Source organism: Ostrinia nubilalis, chromosome 25, assembly GCF_963855985.1.
Source record: "Ostrinia nubilalis chromosome 25, ilOstNubi1.1, whole genome shotgun sequence".
NCBI classification, from domain to species: Eukaryota; Metazoa; Arthropoda; class Insecta; order Lepidoptera; family Crambidae; genus Ostrinia; species Ostrinia nubilalis.
This window is the reverse complement of record NC_087112.1, coordinates 4,429,136-4,446,440: the sequence shown is the minus strand read 5'-3', so window position 1 is coordinate 4,446,440 and position 17,305 is coordinate 4,429,136. Positions and strand designations below refer to the sequence as shown.

Genomic DNA, 17,305 nt, shown 5'->3' with positions numbered 1-17,305 from the left:
GCAACGACTAGAGCTAGACCCTAGTGCACCGGCACGCCGTGGACTTTAACATCTTCGAGGTAAGGACTAATTTAGCCTGCTGATGAGTGTGACCGAGAAAGGTTTAGACAGCTGCTGCAAGACAATGGCCACATCCAACGACTGGGCTTACGCTACGCGTATATAGACACTTCTAGCGATCTTTACCCGAGTTAGCATTCATACTAAAGCCTTGATCACACGTACCTACCGAGTAATCGGGCGAGACACTGCTCTCGGCCGAGTACTCGGTGCGTATGAACATAGCGCCGAGTGATCGGCCGAGTGCTCGGCCGAGCAAAGCGACGAGACAGTAGCTTGACTCCCGTTCAACTTACTAGGCCGAGTATCCACGCTCCCGCTGCCCCGCACTGTCTCGCTCGCTCGCTCGGCAGGTCTGAACGTGCACTGTCTCGCCACTCGCCACTCGGCCAAATGATTGACGTCACGTCCACAGTTTAGAGAAATAGAAAAGTCTCAAATAGAACTGAACTGACTGTGCTAATTTCAAAACACGTGTGAACAGCACTCGCTTACATCACTGTCTCGACCGAGTAAACATTTTACTCTCTCGCCCGTTTACTCGGTAGGTACGTGTGATCAAGGCTTAACAGTGATAAGAGGCGTCAAATATTATACTCGCTCAGCGATGAGCGATACTTGCTTGGCGATCGCAACACTCGCCAAGAGACTATACAGCCTTCATTCTACTCGCCCGTTGCACTCGCTCACTCGTTTTAATAGCCCAGCGACAAAATTACTGGTCTTGACATGCGTGACGTTTCTCGAGCAATTAAACTGTTGTTAGTTACTCGCTCACTCATCTATGGGTAGCCATAGTAGCAGTGAGTAGCTCTCGCAGTCGTGATGTCCAACCTGTGGCCGGCGAAGGGCCGTGTGGCCGCCACCAGCGACGCGGATATATTCACTCGCTCAGCGATGAGCGATACTCGCTTGGCGATCTAATTACTCGCCAGAAACCCATTCAGCCGTTGTTCAACACTACAATGCAGAAAATAAATTATAATGTGGCGACTCGTTTATATTTCGACGACAAAATTACTGGTCTTGATATTTCCATTGACTATAATATGACGTCTTTAATCCAAAATATCCCTGTATGTCTTTTGCAGGGCCAGCACGTGGTGGGCAGCCCCCAGTACGTGATCGTCAACGGGCGAGTGTGCCTCGATGACGGGGACCTCCGAGTAGCTGAGGGTAAGTTATGACATAGTATATGATGGTTGTGTGAGATAACAGTTGAGCCGAGCGCGGGCCATTCACGACTGGATAGTACAGGATAATCTACAGCTACAGGGCACGCTTCACGCCAAAGCAAAGTTTTTATGTGATTTTTTGACTATTACTTCGCCCTTGTACAATAAAATCTTACCCCCCTACTAATAAAACTTACACGTCGTTGAACAGTGTTTTAAAGTGACGTTTAGTATGGAAATGTCATTTTAAAACAGTGTTCAACAACTGTGTAACTTTTTATTAGTATTTATATTTAATCTATTGCTAATCGGATGTTGTCTCATTAAGAATTCATCCTCACACACAAACTGTAAAACACTTTTCTATCCAAAAAGGGACACTAATTTTTACAGTACATTGCTGAATTAGCATTGAAAGAGCTAATTACTATTTGAGATCCAAAATTACCTTTTGAATAAATAAGATTTTTATTACTGGTGATGACTGGGTAATGAAATCGAAATTCTATTTAGTCTGTCAGACAGATAATTAGAAAATATTAGACCCGATTTTTTAATTTTTTCCATAATCGAATAATTACAGTATTATCAGTATTATATTGAGTTGAAACGTCGCGTGACGTCACTTTTGAGTAAAAATTCTACTCAAGCGTGACGTATCGCGCCATTCCAACTCGATGTAGCACTGTTATTATTTAATTATGAAAGAAAATAAAAAATATGAGAAATATTTTCTAATTATCTGTCTGACGGACAAATAATTGAAATTTTGTCATCTAGCCTATTATAGTGTACCTTTTGTCCGCGGCTTCACCCGCGTGAAATTTAGTTTGTCACTATATGTTATTCTGGGTTATAAAAAATAATACTGTAAAGTTTCATCAAAATCCGTTCAGTAGTTTTTGCGTGAAAGAGTAACAAACATCCTGACATCCACACAAACTTTCGCATTTATAATATTGGTAGGATATTAGTACAAATTATTTGAAAATCAACTCTCTTTCAGGGTCAGGTCGCTTCCTCAAGACTCCCGTCAACAGCCCCTACATCTACGGCGCCGGCTCGCTCCGCTCGGCGCCCGCTTCTCCGCAGCAGGAGGCGGCTAACGGGACCAACGGGAACTCCACGCCTACCCACCACGGTTAGTACTAAACTAGCAGCTCACCCTAGTCCAAGCGACTCATCCTTATCACCACACCACTCATCAAAGCCATAATGTACTCGTCGTCGTCGTTTCAGCCAAATGACGTCCACTGCTGGACAAAGGCCTCCCCCAAGGTTTTCCACAATGAACGGTCCTGCGCTGCCCGCATCCAGGCTCTTCCCGCGACCTTTACCAGATCGTCGGTCCACCTAGTAGGAGGCCTGCCCACGCTACGTCTTCCAGCCCGTGGTCGCCACTCGAGAACTTTCCTGCCCCAACGGCCATCGTCTCTACGAGCTATGTGCCCCGCCCTTGATTTTAGCAATTCTGCGAGCTATGTCGGTTACTTTGGTTCTCCTGCGGATCACCAAAGTAACCGACATAATGTAGGTACTACATCTGCATTTAAACTATGTTTGACTATTCAAAATTTTATTCAATTTCGACCACTGGTGGCACTTATGAACGTTAAATATAGTAAAAAATAGGTAGTCCTTAAGGGGCATTTACTCTCCACTGCACGTCTCTCCCTAAGGCGATTATCACACTGCACCGCGGTCCGCGTGGCGACATATAAAAAATCCCGCGCGCAAACGCGTTGTCAGTGTGTTGTGCCGCGCTTGTTTTCTATACAAACTGAGGTACTTGCATTATAATGATTAAATCTATCGTCCCGCGTACCGCGGCGGAGCGCGGTGCAGTGTGATAATCGCCTAATTTACAAGAGACTAGAGAATTTGGCCTACAGGAGAACCAACTGACTACCATAGCTAGCAGAAATGCTAAAAACAAGTGGCAGTGGGCGGGGCACTTAGCTCGCAGAGCTGATGGCCGCTGGGGCAGAAAAGTTCTCTAATGGCGACCACTGACCGGAAGATGGACTAGGTAGACCGACGATCTGGTGAAGGTCGCGGGAGGTGCCTGGATGCGGGCAGCGCAGGACTGGTCTTTGTGGAATTCCTTGGAGGAGGCCTTTGTCCAGCAGTGGACGTCATTTGGCTGAAACGAACGAAAGGATATGGCCTACACTCCCCACGCTAGCCAGACTGTTTTTTGAGGCCATTTCACTAAAACTCTGTTGCTAAAAATCACTATGGAAAGCCTTGGATGAGGCCTTTGTCCAGCAGTGAACGTCATTTGGCTGAAACGAACGAACGAAAAATAATTGACTTTAATCTCTTCCAGAGCTGACGCTGGTAAACAAGCAGCTGGAAGCCATGTCTGTGTCTTCGGGCTGCAGCACGCCCACCGGCCGCAAGATGCGCGAGCTCGGCCAGCGAGACCTGCAGAGCTCCACCTTCTCCATCAGCAGTGAGTAGACCACCAGATATTCTTGCAGTATGACCTGTATCGCGCCAATCAGCAGCAGTAGCCTGTCCCACTATCACGCACCAATCAGCAGCAGTAGTAGGGCTGCAGAGCTCCACCTTCTCCATCAGCAGTGAGTAGACCAGATACCCTTGCAGCATGACCTGTGTCTCACTCTCTCCTGGCAAACAGAGCTGCTACTGCTGTAGTGATGCTAGCAGCAGTAGCCTGTCTCATTCTCTCACACCAATCAGCAGCAGAAGTAGGGCTGCAGAGTTCCACCTTCTCCATCAGCAGTGAGTAGACCACCACCTCCCTGTAGGCTAGTCTCGTAAAGCACAAGCTCTCCCAGCACAGCTCTCTGCAGACCCGGAACATCTTGTAGGTGGCAATGCTAGCATTAGTACAGTAGCAGCAGTACAGCAAGAGCTGCAGAGATCCACCTTCTCCATCAGCAGTGAGTAGACCAGATACCCTTGCAGCATGACCTGTGTCTCACCAATCAGCAGCAGTAGCCTGTCTCACTCTCTCGCACCAATCAGCAGCAGTGGTAGGGCTGCAGAGCTCCACCTTCTCCATCAGCAGTGAGTAGACCACCAGATACCCTTGCAGCAGCCTGTCCCACTATCTCGCACCAATCAGCAACAGTAGCAGAGCTGCAGAGAAACTTCTTCATCAGCAGTGAGTAGACCACCAGATACCCTTGCAGCCTAGCTCATAGGAACCAGGTGTCGGGCTGCAGCACGCTGCCGGCCGCAAGATGCGCGAGCTCGGCCAGCGCGACCTGCAGAGCTCCACCTTCTCCATCAGAAGTGAGTAGACCACCACCACCCTGTAGACTAGTCTCGTAGAGCACAAGCTCTCCCAGCACAGCTCTCTGCAGACCCGGAACATCTTGTAGGTGGCAATGCTAGCATTAGTACAGTAGCAGCAGTACAGCAAAAACTGCAGAGATCCACCTTCTCCATCAGCAGTGAGTAGACCACCAGATAGATACCTTTTAGATACCCTTGCAGCTTGACCTGTGCCTCACCTTCTTGTGGCAAACAGAGCTATTACTGTTATAGTGATGCTAGCAGCAGTAACCTGTCTCATTCTCTCACACCAATCAGCAGCAGAAGTAGGGCTGCAGAGTTCCACCTTCTCCATCAGCAGTGAGTAGACCCTGTAGACTAGTGTCGTGAAGCACAAGCTCTCCCAGCACAGCTCCTTGCAGACCCGGAACATCTTGTAGGTGGCAATGCTAGCATTAGTACAGTAGCAGCAGTACAGCAAGAGCTGCAGAGCTCCACCTTCTCCATCAGCAGTGAGTAGACCACCAGATACCCTTGTAGCATGCCTATGTACTACTACTGATACTACAGCAGTAGTAATGATAGCAGCAGTAGCAGAGCTGCAGAGCTCCACCTTCTCCATCAGCAGTGAGTAGACCACCCCGTCCCCTGCTGCTGCTGGAGTAATGCTCACAGCAGTAGCAGAACTCTACCTTCTCTTGGCTTATCACACTCCCGCGTGAATGAGAGTTACTACAGAAATATTAATGCTACCAGCAGTAGCAAAGCTCCACCTTCTCCATCAGCAGTAAATAGACTACCAGATACCTTTACAGCATGACCTGTGTCTCACTCTCGCGCCAAACTGCAGCAGTAGCAGAGTACTTTCTCCATTCAGCAGTGAGTCCTCAACGTTTGCAACACCTCCTGAGCTTACTCTCTTGCTCCAGACAATGCTACTGCTGTAGTGATAGTAGCTACTACTGCTGTTGTGATGCTAGCAGCAGTAGAAGAGCACATCCTTCTCGATCAGCAGTGAGTAGACCAGATAATCTTGCAGCATGCCTGTGTCGCACCAATCAGCAGCTGTAGTGATGCTAGCAGCAGTAGCCTGTCTCATTCTCTCGCACCAATCAGCAGCAGTAGTAGGGCTGCAGAGCTCCACCTTCTCCATCAGCAGTGAGTAGACCACCAGATACCCTTGCAGCATGGCCTGTGTCGCGCCAATCAGCAGCATAACTGCTACTGCTATAGTGATGCTAACAGCAGTAGCCTGTCTCATTCTCTCGCACCAATCAGCAGCAGTTTCTGAAGCTACAGAGCTCCACCTTCTCCATCAGCAGTGAGTAGACCACCACCTCCCTGTAGACTAGTGTCGTGGAGCACCCGTTCTTCCTGCAGACCCGGCACATCTTGTAGGAGACAAGGCTAGCATTAGTATAGCAGCAGCAGTACAGCAAGAGCTGCAGAGATCCACCTTCTCCATCAGCAGTGAGTAGACCACCAGATACCCTTGCAGCCCAGCTCATAGGAACCAGGTGTCGGGCTTCAGCACGCCACCGGCCGCAAGATGCGCGAGCTCGGCCAGCGCGACCTGCAGAGCTCCACCTTCTCCATCAGCAGTGAGTAGACCAGATACCCTTGCAGCATGACCTGTGTCTCACTCTCTCCTGGCAAACAGAGCTGCTACTGCTGTAGTGATGCTAGCAGCAGTAGCCTGTCTCACTCTCTCGCACCAATTAGCAGCAGTAGTAGACCTGCAGAGTTCCACCTTCTCCATCAGCAGTGAGTAGACCAGATACCCTTGCAGCATGACCTGTGTCTCACTCTCTCCTGGCAGAGCTGCTACTGCTGTAGTGATGCTAGCAGCAGTAGCCTGTCTCACTCTCTCGCACCAATTAGCAGCAGTAGTAGACCTGCAGAGTTCCACCTTCTCCATCAGCAGTGAGTAGACCAGATACCCTTGCAGCATGACCTGTGTCTCACTCTCTCCTGGCAAACAGAGCTGCTACTGCTGTAGTGATGCTAGCAGCAGTAGCCTGTCTCACTCTCTCGCACCAATTAGCAGCAGCAGTAGGGCTGTAGAGCTCCACCTTCTCCATCAGCAGTGAGTAGACCACCACGTCCCTGTAGACTAGTCTCGTGGAGCACCCGTTCTCCCTGCACATCTTGTAGGAGACAAGGCTACCATTAGTACAGTAGCAGCAGTACAGCAAGAGCTGCAGAGTTCCACCTTCTCCATCAGCAGTGAGTAGACCACCAGGTCCCCTGTAGGCTAGTCTCGTAGAGCACCAGCTCTCCCTGCAGACCCGGCACATCTTGTAGGAGACAAGGCTAGCATTAGTATAGCAGCAGTACAGCAAGAGCTGCAGAGCTCCACCTTCTCCATCAGCAGTGAGTAGATCACCAGCTCCCTGTAGGCTAGTCTCGTGGAGTACCAGCTCTCCCTGCAGACCCGGCACATCTTGTAGGAGACAAGGCTAGCATTAGTATAGCAGCAGTACAGCAAGAGCTGCAGAACTCCACCTTCTCCATCAGCAGTAAGTAGACCAGATACCCTTGCAGCATGACCTGTGTCTCACTCTCCTGGCAAACAGAGCTGCTACTGCTGTAGTGATGCTAGCAGCAGTAGCCTGTCTCACTCTCTCGCACCAATTAGCAGCAGTAGTAGGGCTGCAGAGCTCCACTCTTCTCCATCAGCAGTGAGTAGACCACCACCTCCCTGTAGGCTAGTCTCGTAGAGCACCAGCTCTCCCTGCAGACCCGGCACATCTTGTAGGAGACAAGGCTAGCATTAGTATAGCAGCAGTACAGCAAGAGCTGCAGAGCTCCACCTTCTCTATCAGCAGTGAGTAGACCACCAGATACTCTTACAGTATGGCCTGTGTCGCGCCAATCAGCAGCATAACTGATACTGCTATAGTGATGCTAGCAGTAGTAGCTTGTCTCATTCTCTCGCACCAATCAGCAGCAGTAATAGGGCTGTAGAGCTCCACCTTCTCCATCAGCAGTGAGTAGACCAGATACCCTTGCAGCATGCCTGTGTCTCACTCTCTCGCGCTTAACAGCAGCTGTAGCAGAGCTGCAGAGAAACTTCTCTATAAAATTTTGCAGCAAGTCCTGAGATTACTATTCTTGCCCCAGACAGTGCTACTACTGCCCGAGTCATGCTAGCAGTAGTAGCAGAGCTCACCCTTCTCCATCAGCAGTGACTTGAGTAGACCTGCTCATACTTGACTTCTAGCCAGTTTGCTGACATATACCTTTCCGCTTTTGCCATCAGAGTACTTAACTCTACTTCTTGGCATCCAATTATAGTACTCTCAAGCAGGAGGACTTTCGCAAGAGACTAGGAGAGTATTAGTATAGCTGAAGTAAGGAGACCTGGACATCTATCATCATCCAGTGATAGAACCTTTGGAGAAAAGCTAAGTAAGCCCATTGATAGGGAGGTCTCATCCAAATGTAAGGTGGATCGAGCCCTACTCCGCGGGCTCAATGGAGTGGTGGCTGCAAGGTAAGTTGCCAATCTAACTGTTCGATGTTAACAACCCCCGATCAGAAAATCGAATATCTACAGTTATAGGAAAGACCTCTATGTTTGGACTTTTTTATTCTAGAGCTAAGTCGAGAACCGTGACTCTCCTTAAAGTATGAAAACTTGGGACCGAGCCCTTTTTAATCAATCCAATCAGGAGAGAATGACATAAACCCTTTTAACAAAAATTATTGGTGAAAGGCTAGCTAGGTCCATATATTTTTCTAATTTTGTCTCACATTTTATTTTGCTCGCTACGTAACGTTAAATGCTACCAAAACAAGGCTTTTCAGCTTCAACTTTTGCTTTTCAGAAGAGGTAGAGGGCCTTGACACCAAGACTTCGGTCCGCGTACGGAACCCGCCAGGCGGTAAGTCTTCCGGACTCTGGTAATCCGCTTCTAACCAGACAGCGGGCAAGCTTGCATCGCGATGGCAGAATCTGCTTGTGGAAACTATGTATGTATAGGCACAATTCGTTTGTAGTTTTCGTATCGGATTTGATAGTTAATTTATTTTGATGAATTTATTCATCTTTGGCAACATATTTGGGACGTGAGTGTACTTGATGGTGTACCTAATGGCGCAAGTACACTATGCAGGAAATTGACCGAGACGAAGCGCAAGCCTGCTCGAAGTATGGACGACGCACGGCGAAACTAACCGAAGTGCGTGTTTACACTAGTCTCGATCAATTTCCCGCATAGTGTACTTGCGCCATAAAATTATTGACTAAAATGTGACGTGTTTTTTTGGAATTGATGACGAGAATTTGTGAAATGACTAAAGAAAAGACGTGTTTTCTAAAAAAGATCTTGAATGGAAAGTGATATTTTTAATAGGGCAATCAATTTTTTTACGACTGGCAACATTCATTTTTTCCACAAGCAATAATTCAGGAGCTTAGGGCAGCTGAACCAATTTTAGTATATTCGTTTGTACCCAAAGCTTAGTTACGTTAGACTGTTTAACTATAGTTCATGACATAATAACTGATAATTACACAGTATTTATTCTGTTTTTGGTATAGACTGAATTAGACCCCAGTGATAGTCGTGACATATGCTTGGCTTATGCCCGTTTTCATCATCAATCCTTAATTTTTAAGTGATCCCTACACATAACAGGAATTTTGTTTTCATAGGAGTCACTTAAAAATTAGGGATTGATGGTGAAAACAGGCATTATTTGCCAAAATAAAGGTGTCCTGCTGATATAATATCAGTAAAATCAATTAAATATCTCCTAGATTGCTAATTGGACTTAATATAATATTCTATCAATAGAGCAAAAAGTTTTGATCTTGCATGAAAAGAGTCAAGCATGTGTAACACCAAGACCATTATCAAAATATATTATTATATTACAATGTATTTACTATTATATTATAATGTTTACGTTACTTATTATTGGTATAATAACAAAATAGTATATTATGTTATACTACATTTTGATTATAAAATGTTTTATGTTGATTATAATAATTACCGGGTTCTTTTAGGGCCAGTCTTATTAAGTTTTTAGGTATTTTTAATCTGACCAATTAACAAAATACTGATTTTTAGCCATAGGTATATGGTTGCATGCCAGGATAATAATCTACTAAATTATTAGTAATTTAAAACATTTAACTTCCATAGTTTTCTGGAAAAACTTCAAACCCAAGTGTCAAAATTTTTGTGTAACGCATTTAATTGATTTTTTGTTTGAATGTTAAGTGTATGGATGTGTAGAAACAACAATGTATGTGTTCAGGATGATTTGTCAATGGCCGTTGTTTGTGTATCCAAACTTTTCCATTTGTGTCAAAAACCGGTAATTTTAACACTAAAAATCCGGTTTTTGAAGTACCCACCACCTACCAGTGTCTTAGTAATATTAATATCGTGTAACTATTCGATGTTGGATTATCAAATGACGGCGTATTTCCACCATTTTAGATGTAAGTTATGTTCATTGTTTTATTATAAGCACTTGAAGCCAAATTACTTCCTTATTGTACTGTAATTTAAATTGTGACGAAAATGAAACTAGTAATATTTTTCTGCCGATTTGTTTTTAGTAATTCAAACATAATTTCGGACTTTTTTGGGACTATTCTAAGGGGAAATCGGTAGACCTGAAAAAAAAAACCCGTCACTAATTGGTGATGAATCAGAAAAAGTAAGAAATCTAAGATAATTATTTTCGTCAATTTTATTTGTAGCTCTGAATTTGAACTCCTTAGGCGTTAGGACCACAGTACAAATATTTCGAATCGAGTCGTTTTACTCTTCCTTGGATACAACTAGTCTTGCATTAGCATCACTGTTTTATAGCATTTTACATTTTTTTCTAAATGTATTATCTATTATGCATTGTCACAAATAAACAATGTAATCTATCTATTTGTTTTATTATCCCGAAAAATATTTATAAGTCCGTTATTGAACCCCAGTGTCCATTGCCCTTGGAAACACTTTTATCTACTTCATCAATATTAAATCACACATACACCGACTTTACTCATGCCTTTGAAATGTCAAATAACAAACGCAGTACTCACTTTAAGCTGCCTTTAACAGCTGAAACCATTTATCAGTTAAAACACTTGAGGATATGTAAATTTACAGATGTCGTACATAGCACAAGCTTTTGATAAAGTCTGACAAATGAAACTGGTCTTATAATTTTAATATAGCATTACACTTAGATAATTTGTGTGTCATTTACGAGTTATACAAACAACAGAATTTTAAACTTAAGGCAAGAAGTTTAATATTTAGGAATAACAGAAATAAAACCTGGAGTGCCACAGGGAAGCGTCTTTGGTCACTATTCCTTCTACATACACTAATACTAAACGATATACCTGATATTGACAATAAATACACCTCACCTCTACTCACTATCACCAATTACGATTTACCAAGGACATTTCACCCCAGGTGAATAAAATCAAAATCAAAAATATTTTATTTAATTTAGACCACTGGTGGCACTTATTAATAAATAATTACATTTTTGTTATTGTTCTGGTTAAAATTGCATAGTAAATTAAATGGTTTCCGAACATTGAGAGAGCAATTTTAATTTATAACACTCTTATGACACTACCATCATGAGTTAACTAATCTAACAATGAAGAATGTTCACTAATTTTATTTTTTAGCTTTCTGTAATCTCTGTTAAAAATAAAAAATACACGTGAAAGAATTATTTCGATACGTCAATTAGTTTCCAAGATATTGAATTTTAAAAGTGCGGGCGGCGGCCAGCCCGCCATTTTATGCGCGTGACGTCATATTACAGTGACTGGCTCATATTTGTATGGGTGGAATCTTGCAATCTGAATTAAGACCCAATTCCAGGCAACCGATTAAGCTGAAATTTCGCAAACACATGTGATTTGGATGACCATACAATATTATGATGACATGGAGCTGATCTGATAATGGAGCTGGAAGGTGGCCATAGGAACTCTATAATAAAACGACTTAAATCCATCGAGTTTCGGTTCGTTCGTTTTGTATTGATGAGTACTTTAATTCTATATAGTAATCAGGGTCTAATGATGGAGCTGGAAGGTAATTCGCAATAAAACGACACAATCGCATCAAGTGAAGCTCGCTTCCACCTTCGGCCTGATCGTCACTTACCATCAGGTGAGGTACAGGCCAAGAGCTTCCTCGTTGTGGATAAAAAAAAAAAAAAAAAAAAAAAAAAAAAAAAAGTTTGTGTTTGGTTCAATTTTAATTTCTGTGATGGGTCTGGGTGTTAATATGTATAATAAGTTTGTATTTACAAAAAAAAATGTATTTAAGTATGTTTATATCCGTTTTCTAGTGAGCGGACACTGTGAATGTACGTCACGCGGGGTCACGTGACCGTCGGCGGGACTCAATATTTAAGCGAACTTTGAATGCCTATAAAATCATAACTACTGGGTATTTTTGAATGAAATAAAAACTAATGTATTTGTAAATGTAAAAGCTTAACTGTAACATAGGTTTCAAGTGATTTTGCATACCTAGTAACATTCTCAATTGCCTATCATACATAAACCATATTAGCTATGTACTACATATCGCTACACTTTAAAACATATCCTTGGTAGGGTACCGACTTTTCAATATTCTGTATTCTACTCCTATTAATCATTAAGTTATTGAAAAGAAGATGAAGTTCGTTTCTAGTCTACCTTCGGCCTGATCATCACTTACCATCAGGTGAGATGCAGGCCAAGAGCTTCCTCGTTGTGGATAAAACATTTTGTGAGAAGATTGAAGAATTCTAAACTTTCCGATATAGTGATGTAAAAAGTGAGAGATTGTATCAGTGAAAAGAACTCAAGAACAATGTGAACCTAAAGATAATATAAATAGAATCCTATATGGATTGGATTCAAAGACATTAAACTAGCATTCTAAGTTAGCCTAAAGCTTATTACCATCTAAGCTAGATTTTAGTCAAGTCTATGAAGACGATGTCGTTTGAAAAAGCTCACAAGTTGCAATTTTTCCCGACTATTTCAATAAATGAAAAGAACAAAATGTATGTACTTATGTAGGTACTGATAATTATTTTCTAATGTTATTTTTCGGTTTTTTTGTGATTTAATTAAGAGTATCTACACGGAAAAATTGATGAAATTTCAATCAAACTGTAAGTACGTTAGGAAAATCGAAATTAGTATTTAGTTATCTATCACTGTACACGGCACATCAATATGTAATAGTTTCTATGCAAAATTGGCTCTTATTTCTCATAGTATAAGAGCTTTCTCAATATCAACGTACCTCGAATGCACTATAGTGTCATTATGGGTAACTTTGTTTTTAATTTCAGTTTTAATTATACCTATCTACAATTGAAATAAATGACACTAGTATTTACCCAGTCTAATTTACTAGACTGGTGGGTGTATTACCAAATCATATCTTCACCAGACCTAACTCCTGAAAAGCAACAGCAAGATTCCACGGCATCTACAAATCAACAGCTGGAATCCATACCATCTACAGTCTCTCCAACCGGACTGAAACACCGCGAGTTTTCCCAAAGGGATATGCAGGTCTCTACTTTTTCTCTGAGCAGTAAGTATTTTCCAAATATTGCTTAATTAGACTTCCGAATTTTTGGATAATGATTTCTTGGGACTTCATCTCAGCCATAGGACGTCCACTGCTGAACAAAGGCGTCCCCCAATGCTTTCCATGTTGCCCGGTTGGTAGCGGCCTGCGTCCAGCGCCTTCCTGTTACCTTTATGATGTTGTCGGTCCACCTTGTGTGTGGACTTGGGACTATCAAGATTTTTTTTATGTCTTGATTTTCAGTGATGCTTTCATTGATATCTATTCATTGTCTATTGTTAGGTACTAAATATGTATATCTTAATCTTTACACTTATATTTAGTGGCTTCTGCACTAAGCAATGCTGCTATGCTAGGGACTAGGGATTACGTCGCTGCTAGCTTTATTTATAACCATAGTATCACAACTAAAACTACTTTCTGACAATAGGTGACTTAGTGATTTTAATTTCAATATTCAAAGATTTTAGGTAGGTAGGTACCGTTTATCTCAGTATAAGATTCCTAGTACAGTTTAGGTACTATTGTTCAAATTAGACACTATACGTTTGTCTGACATACATTTTACGTTGCAGGAGAGATGGACGAGCTGGAACCTAGGTCTTACACCCACGCTAAGAGCCCACACAGCGGTAAGTATTAATATAACTTTATCACATTTATTTCGAAACATTTCTTCCAAAGTACCTACTTCTTAATAGATTTACCTAATTTAACGTCACGTCAGTTACTAAACCTGGCTTCATTTAAATAAAATAAAAATACATTATTTATTTACTACTAGCTTTCCGCCCGCGGCTTCGCCCCCGTGAAATTTTGTCTGTCACAGCACAGAAAAACAATATCGCGCGCGTATTTGCTCACCGTTTAGACCTACCCTGGACTACGACAAACATTTTAAAACTAAAATCAGCTCAATGGGCCCAGCCGTTCTCGAGTTTTAATCAAACTAACGAACATCAATTCATTTTTATTTATACAGGGTGTTAGGTAAATGGGTATATGAGCCGACACTAGCCCATGTTGACATGGTCATATAAATGGTATGGTGAAGTCAGAAAATTGATATCTTCATTTTAATTATTTTATTTTTCATACAAATCGGATTTTATAAAATTTATTTAATATGAAAATTAAAAAAATTAAAATGATGAAATCAAATTTCTGACTTCACCATACCATTTTTATGCCCATGTTAACATGGGCTAGTGTCGGCTCATATACCCATTTACCTAACACCCTGTATAGATATAAATAAGTCTTCATAGACCTATACAAGGCCTCCCCAAACCGCCCTGCCAGCGTGGGGAGTAAAAACTCATTTATTTTGCAAATAGGCTTTTAAAAATCACTTTTACACGTCCCAGTATTAACTCTGTGTAGTAAACTGTAAGCCAAATCTTCCATTTGCCTATGGTAAATTAATAAGGAGTCGTGTTCCTGAAGTAGAGACTAAATGCCATGACGATGACGATACAAGACTCAAAAATAATAAATACGGATCTAAAATAATAATAAATCACCTACCTTCTCAGAGTTCTCTATAGAGAACATGCAACTGGAAGAGATCGCCGCATCGGGCCGCGACACTCCGACGCGTCGTAGGAGGCGCGATTCTGGACAGCACGATATGCAGAGTTCCACCTTCTCTGTCAGCCGTTAGTATACTTTAAAGATATACTTAATAATACATTCCACAAAAACGAAAACGAGACACTAGTATAATGTCTAAAAAACACAACCCTTCTGCCGCAGTAAGCAGTTAGTTAGTAGGTAAAAATAGCCACACGTGCCGCACGAAATTTAGGTTCGGTTAAAGAACTGAGATCCTGGGTCAAGTGCCAAGGACATACTACACACTACACCGTTAATAATGGTTAAATTGATATTTATATTACGAACTTTCCACTGTGCACTGTAGTCTTTGATTAATCTCACTCCGATATTTAGGCGTAGTTGCACGCGCCATGATCACGGTTAAACTGATGTAAATGCGGGTAGATGTTTATTACCAGTCGATTTGTCTACCCTCTGTTTAATCTTCAATCTACCTCCATTCTGTGTTTTGTTTGTTTTTTTCCAAAACATTGGTTACTTTAAACCACTATTTACTAACTCGCTTTCTGACTCTTGTTCTGCTTTTTTTGATAGTAATAAAAAAATAATAAGACTTTTTTCATTACAGAACCCTGGTAAACCGGATTGAACCAGTTTGAGAGGCTTTGCTGCTTCAGCACTCCTGTATTTGATGACCTGGGATTTGGTGTCGCTACAGCAGAAACAGCTTGTGGAACTAGTTTTAAAATCTATTTTTTAATATTGGCGGGAAGATATTTGGAAAAAAAGAGGAAGATAATTATTTGTAAAAAAAGATTCAGAGAAACCCTATTTTGGTATGTTTTTTTATGTTTGGTAACAATACTTTTTTTCCACAAGCAACGCTAAAGTTTCTAGCAGAAGCTGATAAACTCGTATGTGTTCTCCCTCTAACTTTTAGTTACTCTGTATTATGTTAACTAAATTCATATTATGCCATATTAATTTAGTTTTTAGTTCATGCCATAATAATTATTTTTAGTTTTAAGTTATTTTCTAATTAAGGCTCCAAAGAAATAGGTAGCATATTATTCACTAATTAAGACAAAGATTAAACTTATTTAATATAATATTAATGTGATTATCACTTACGATTTCAATTTTATGTTAATACTTATTAGAATTAATGTTAACTCAAATGACATAATTTTATTTAGTTCCTTATGACAAAATAAAAAAGTTAATTACTCTATTTTTCTCCTATATTGTAGACTGGATCATTATTTAATAAACTAATTATAAAGTTCGTTAATAAAACATATCACCAAGTGGAAAATTGGTGAACGTCAGAATGGCGGGTGTATGATCATAGAAATTAACAAAATAAATACGATTAATTAATACCTGAGGTGTACCTTGGTGTACCTGTATTTATTTATTTTTTACTTCTCTAAGATGGGAGCAATTACGATTGCAAAATGAGCCGCCAACCTGATATCAGGTTGGCGGGTGTATGCTGAAATTGGACGAAACAGGTAAGTTATGGTTTTCTAATATTTATCATTATTTAGTACCTGAGATGTACCTCACAAATAATGAATATGAACCAAATGCGACGAATAATTAAGGAGAAAATCGATACGAAAAATTTGATGTCCACCTTTTAGATAATACATACCATAGTATTTTTAAAGTCTGTTTTTTATGGCACGCACACTTTTGCATTTGCCAATGCCATTAATTTGCTAAAATCAAAAAGTTAGTATTGATAGTAGCGCCTCCTGTAAATGTCATAAATAAGGATGTCCAACGTGGCAACAATCGGAACTAATAATCGAGACATCGTCTTCCTCTTCTTCAAATTTTATTCTCTTCTTTTTTTCCTCTCCTGTCCTTCTTCTGTTTCTCTGATTTGTAAAATAAGAAGAAATAAGACGAAAAAATAAAAAGATGGGATAAGAAAAAAAAGATATACCTAAGGCAAAAAAATAAAAAGATAATAATAAGAAAAAGAACGTGAGAAGATGAAGAGTCGAAGAAGAAGAGGAAGAAACAAAGAAGAGAAACAAAAGAAGATGAGAAGAAGAAGAAGAGATGAAAAGAAGAAAATAATAATATTAGAAGAAGAAGACTATGTCCCGATTATTAGTTCCGATTGTTGGCACGTTGGACAACCTTATTTATGACATTTACAGGAGGGCGCTACTATCAATACTAACTTTTTGATTTTAGCAAATTAATGGCATTGGCAAATGCAAAAGTATGCGTGCCATAAAAAACAGACTTAAAAATACTACGGTATGTATTATCTGTGTCAGTATCAACTTTCTAACTTGTTATAAGAAATGGTGGCCATCAAAAAAATGGTGGACATCAAATTTTTCGTATCGATTTTCTCAGTAATTATTCGTCGCATTTGGTTTATAATAATATATTTGTGAGGTACATCTGAGGTACTAAATAATGATAAATATAAGAAAACCATAACTTACCTGTTTCGTCCAATTTCAGCATACACCCGCCAACCTGATATCAGGTTGGTTCCCGTTTTAGGGAGGTACAAAATTAATAACTAAAGGTACACCAAGGTACATCTCAGGTATTAAAAATTCATATTTATATTATTCAATTCTGTGACCATACACCCGCCATTCTGACGTTCACGAAAATTGTTGACATTTAATTTACTTTTGGTTTATG

The 17,305-nt window shown here is 41.0% G+C and overlaps 1 protein-coding gene and 1 long non-coding RNA gene across 2 annotated transcripts in view; both read left to right on the top strand.

Moving 5' to 3' along the window:
• The window catches only part of LOC135084082 (dihydropyrimidinase), a 62,287-nt gene extending 58,589 nt beyond the window's left edge, over positions 1-3,698 (top strand). Inside the window, exons 11-13 of the mRNA XM_063978824.1 lie at positions 1,152-1,236; positions 2,242-2,376; positions 3,565-3,698. Coding sequence (XP_063834894.1) covers positions 1,152-1,236; positions 2,242-2,376; positions 3,565-3,698 — 354 coding nt within the window. The remainder of the gene's footprint in view (positions 1-1,151; positions 1,237-2,241; positions 2,377-3,564) is intronic.
• Positions 3,699-12,933: 9,235 nt separating this feature from the next.
• LOC135084209 (uncharacterized) lies at positions 12,934-15,938 on the top strand. The gene is made up of 4 exons (XR_010259788.1): positions 12,934-13,072; positions 13,645-13,701; positions 14,605-14,727; positions 15,255-15,938. It is a non-coding gene; the product is annotated as an uncharacterized LOC135084209 (long non-coding RNA).
• Positions 15,939-17,305: the final 1,367 nt, after the last annotated feature.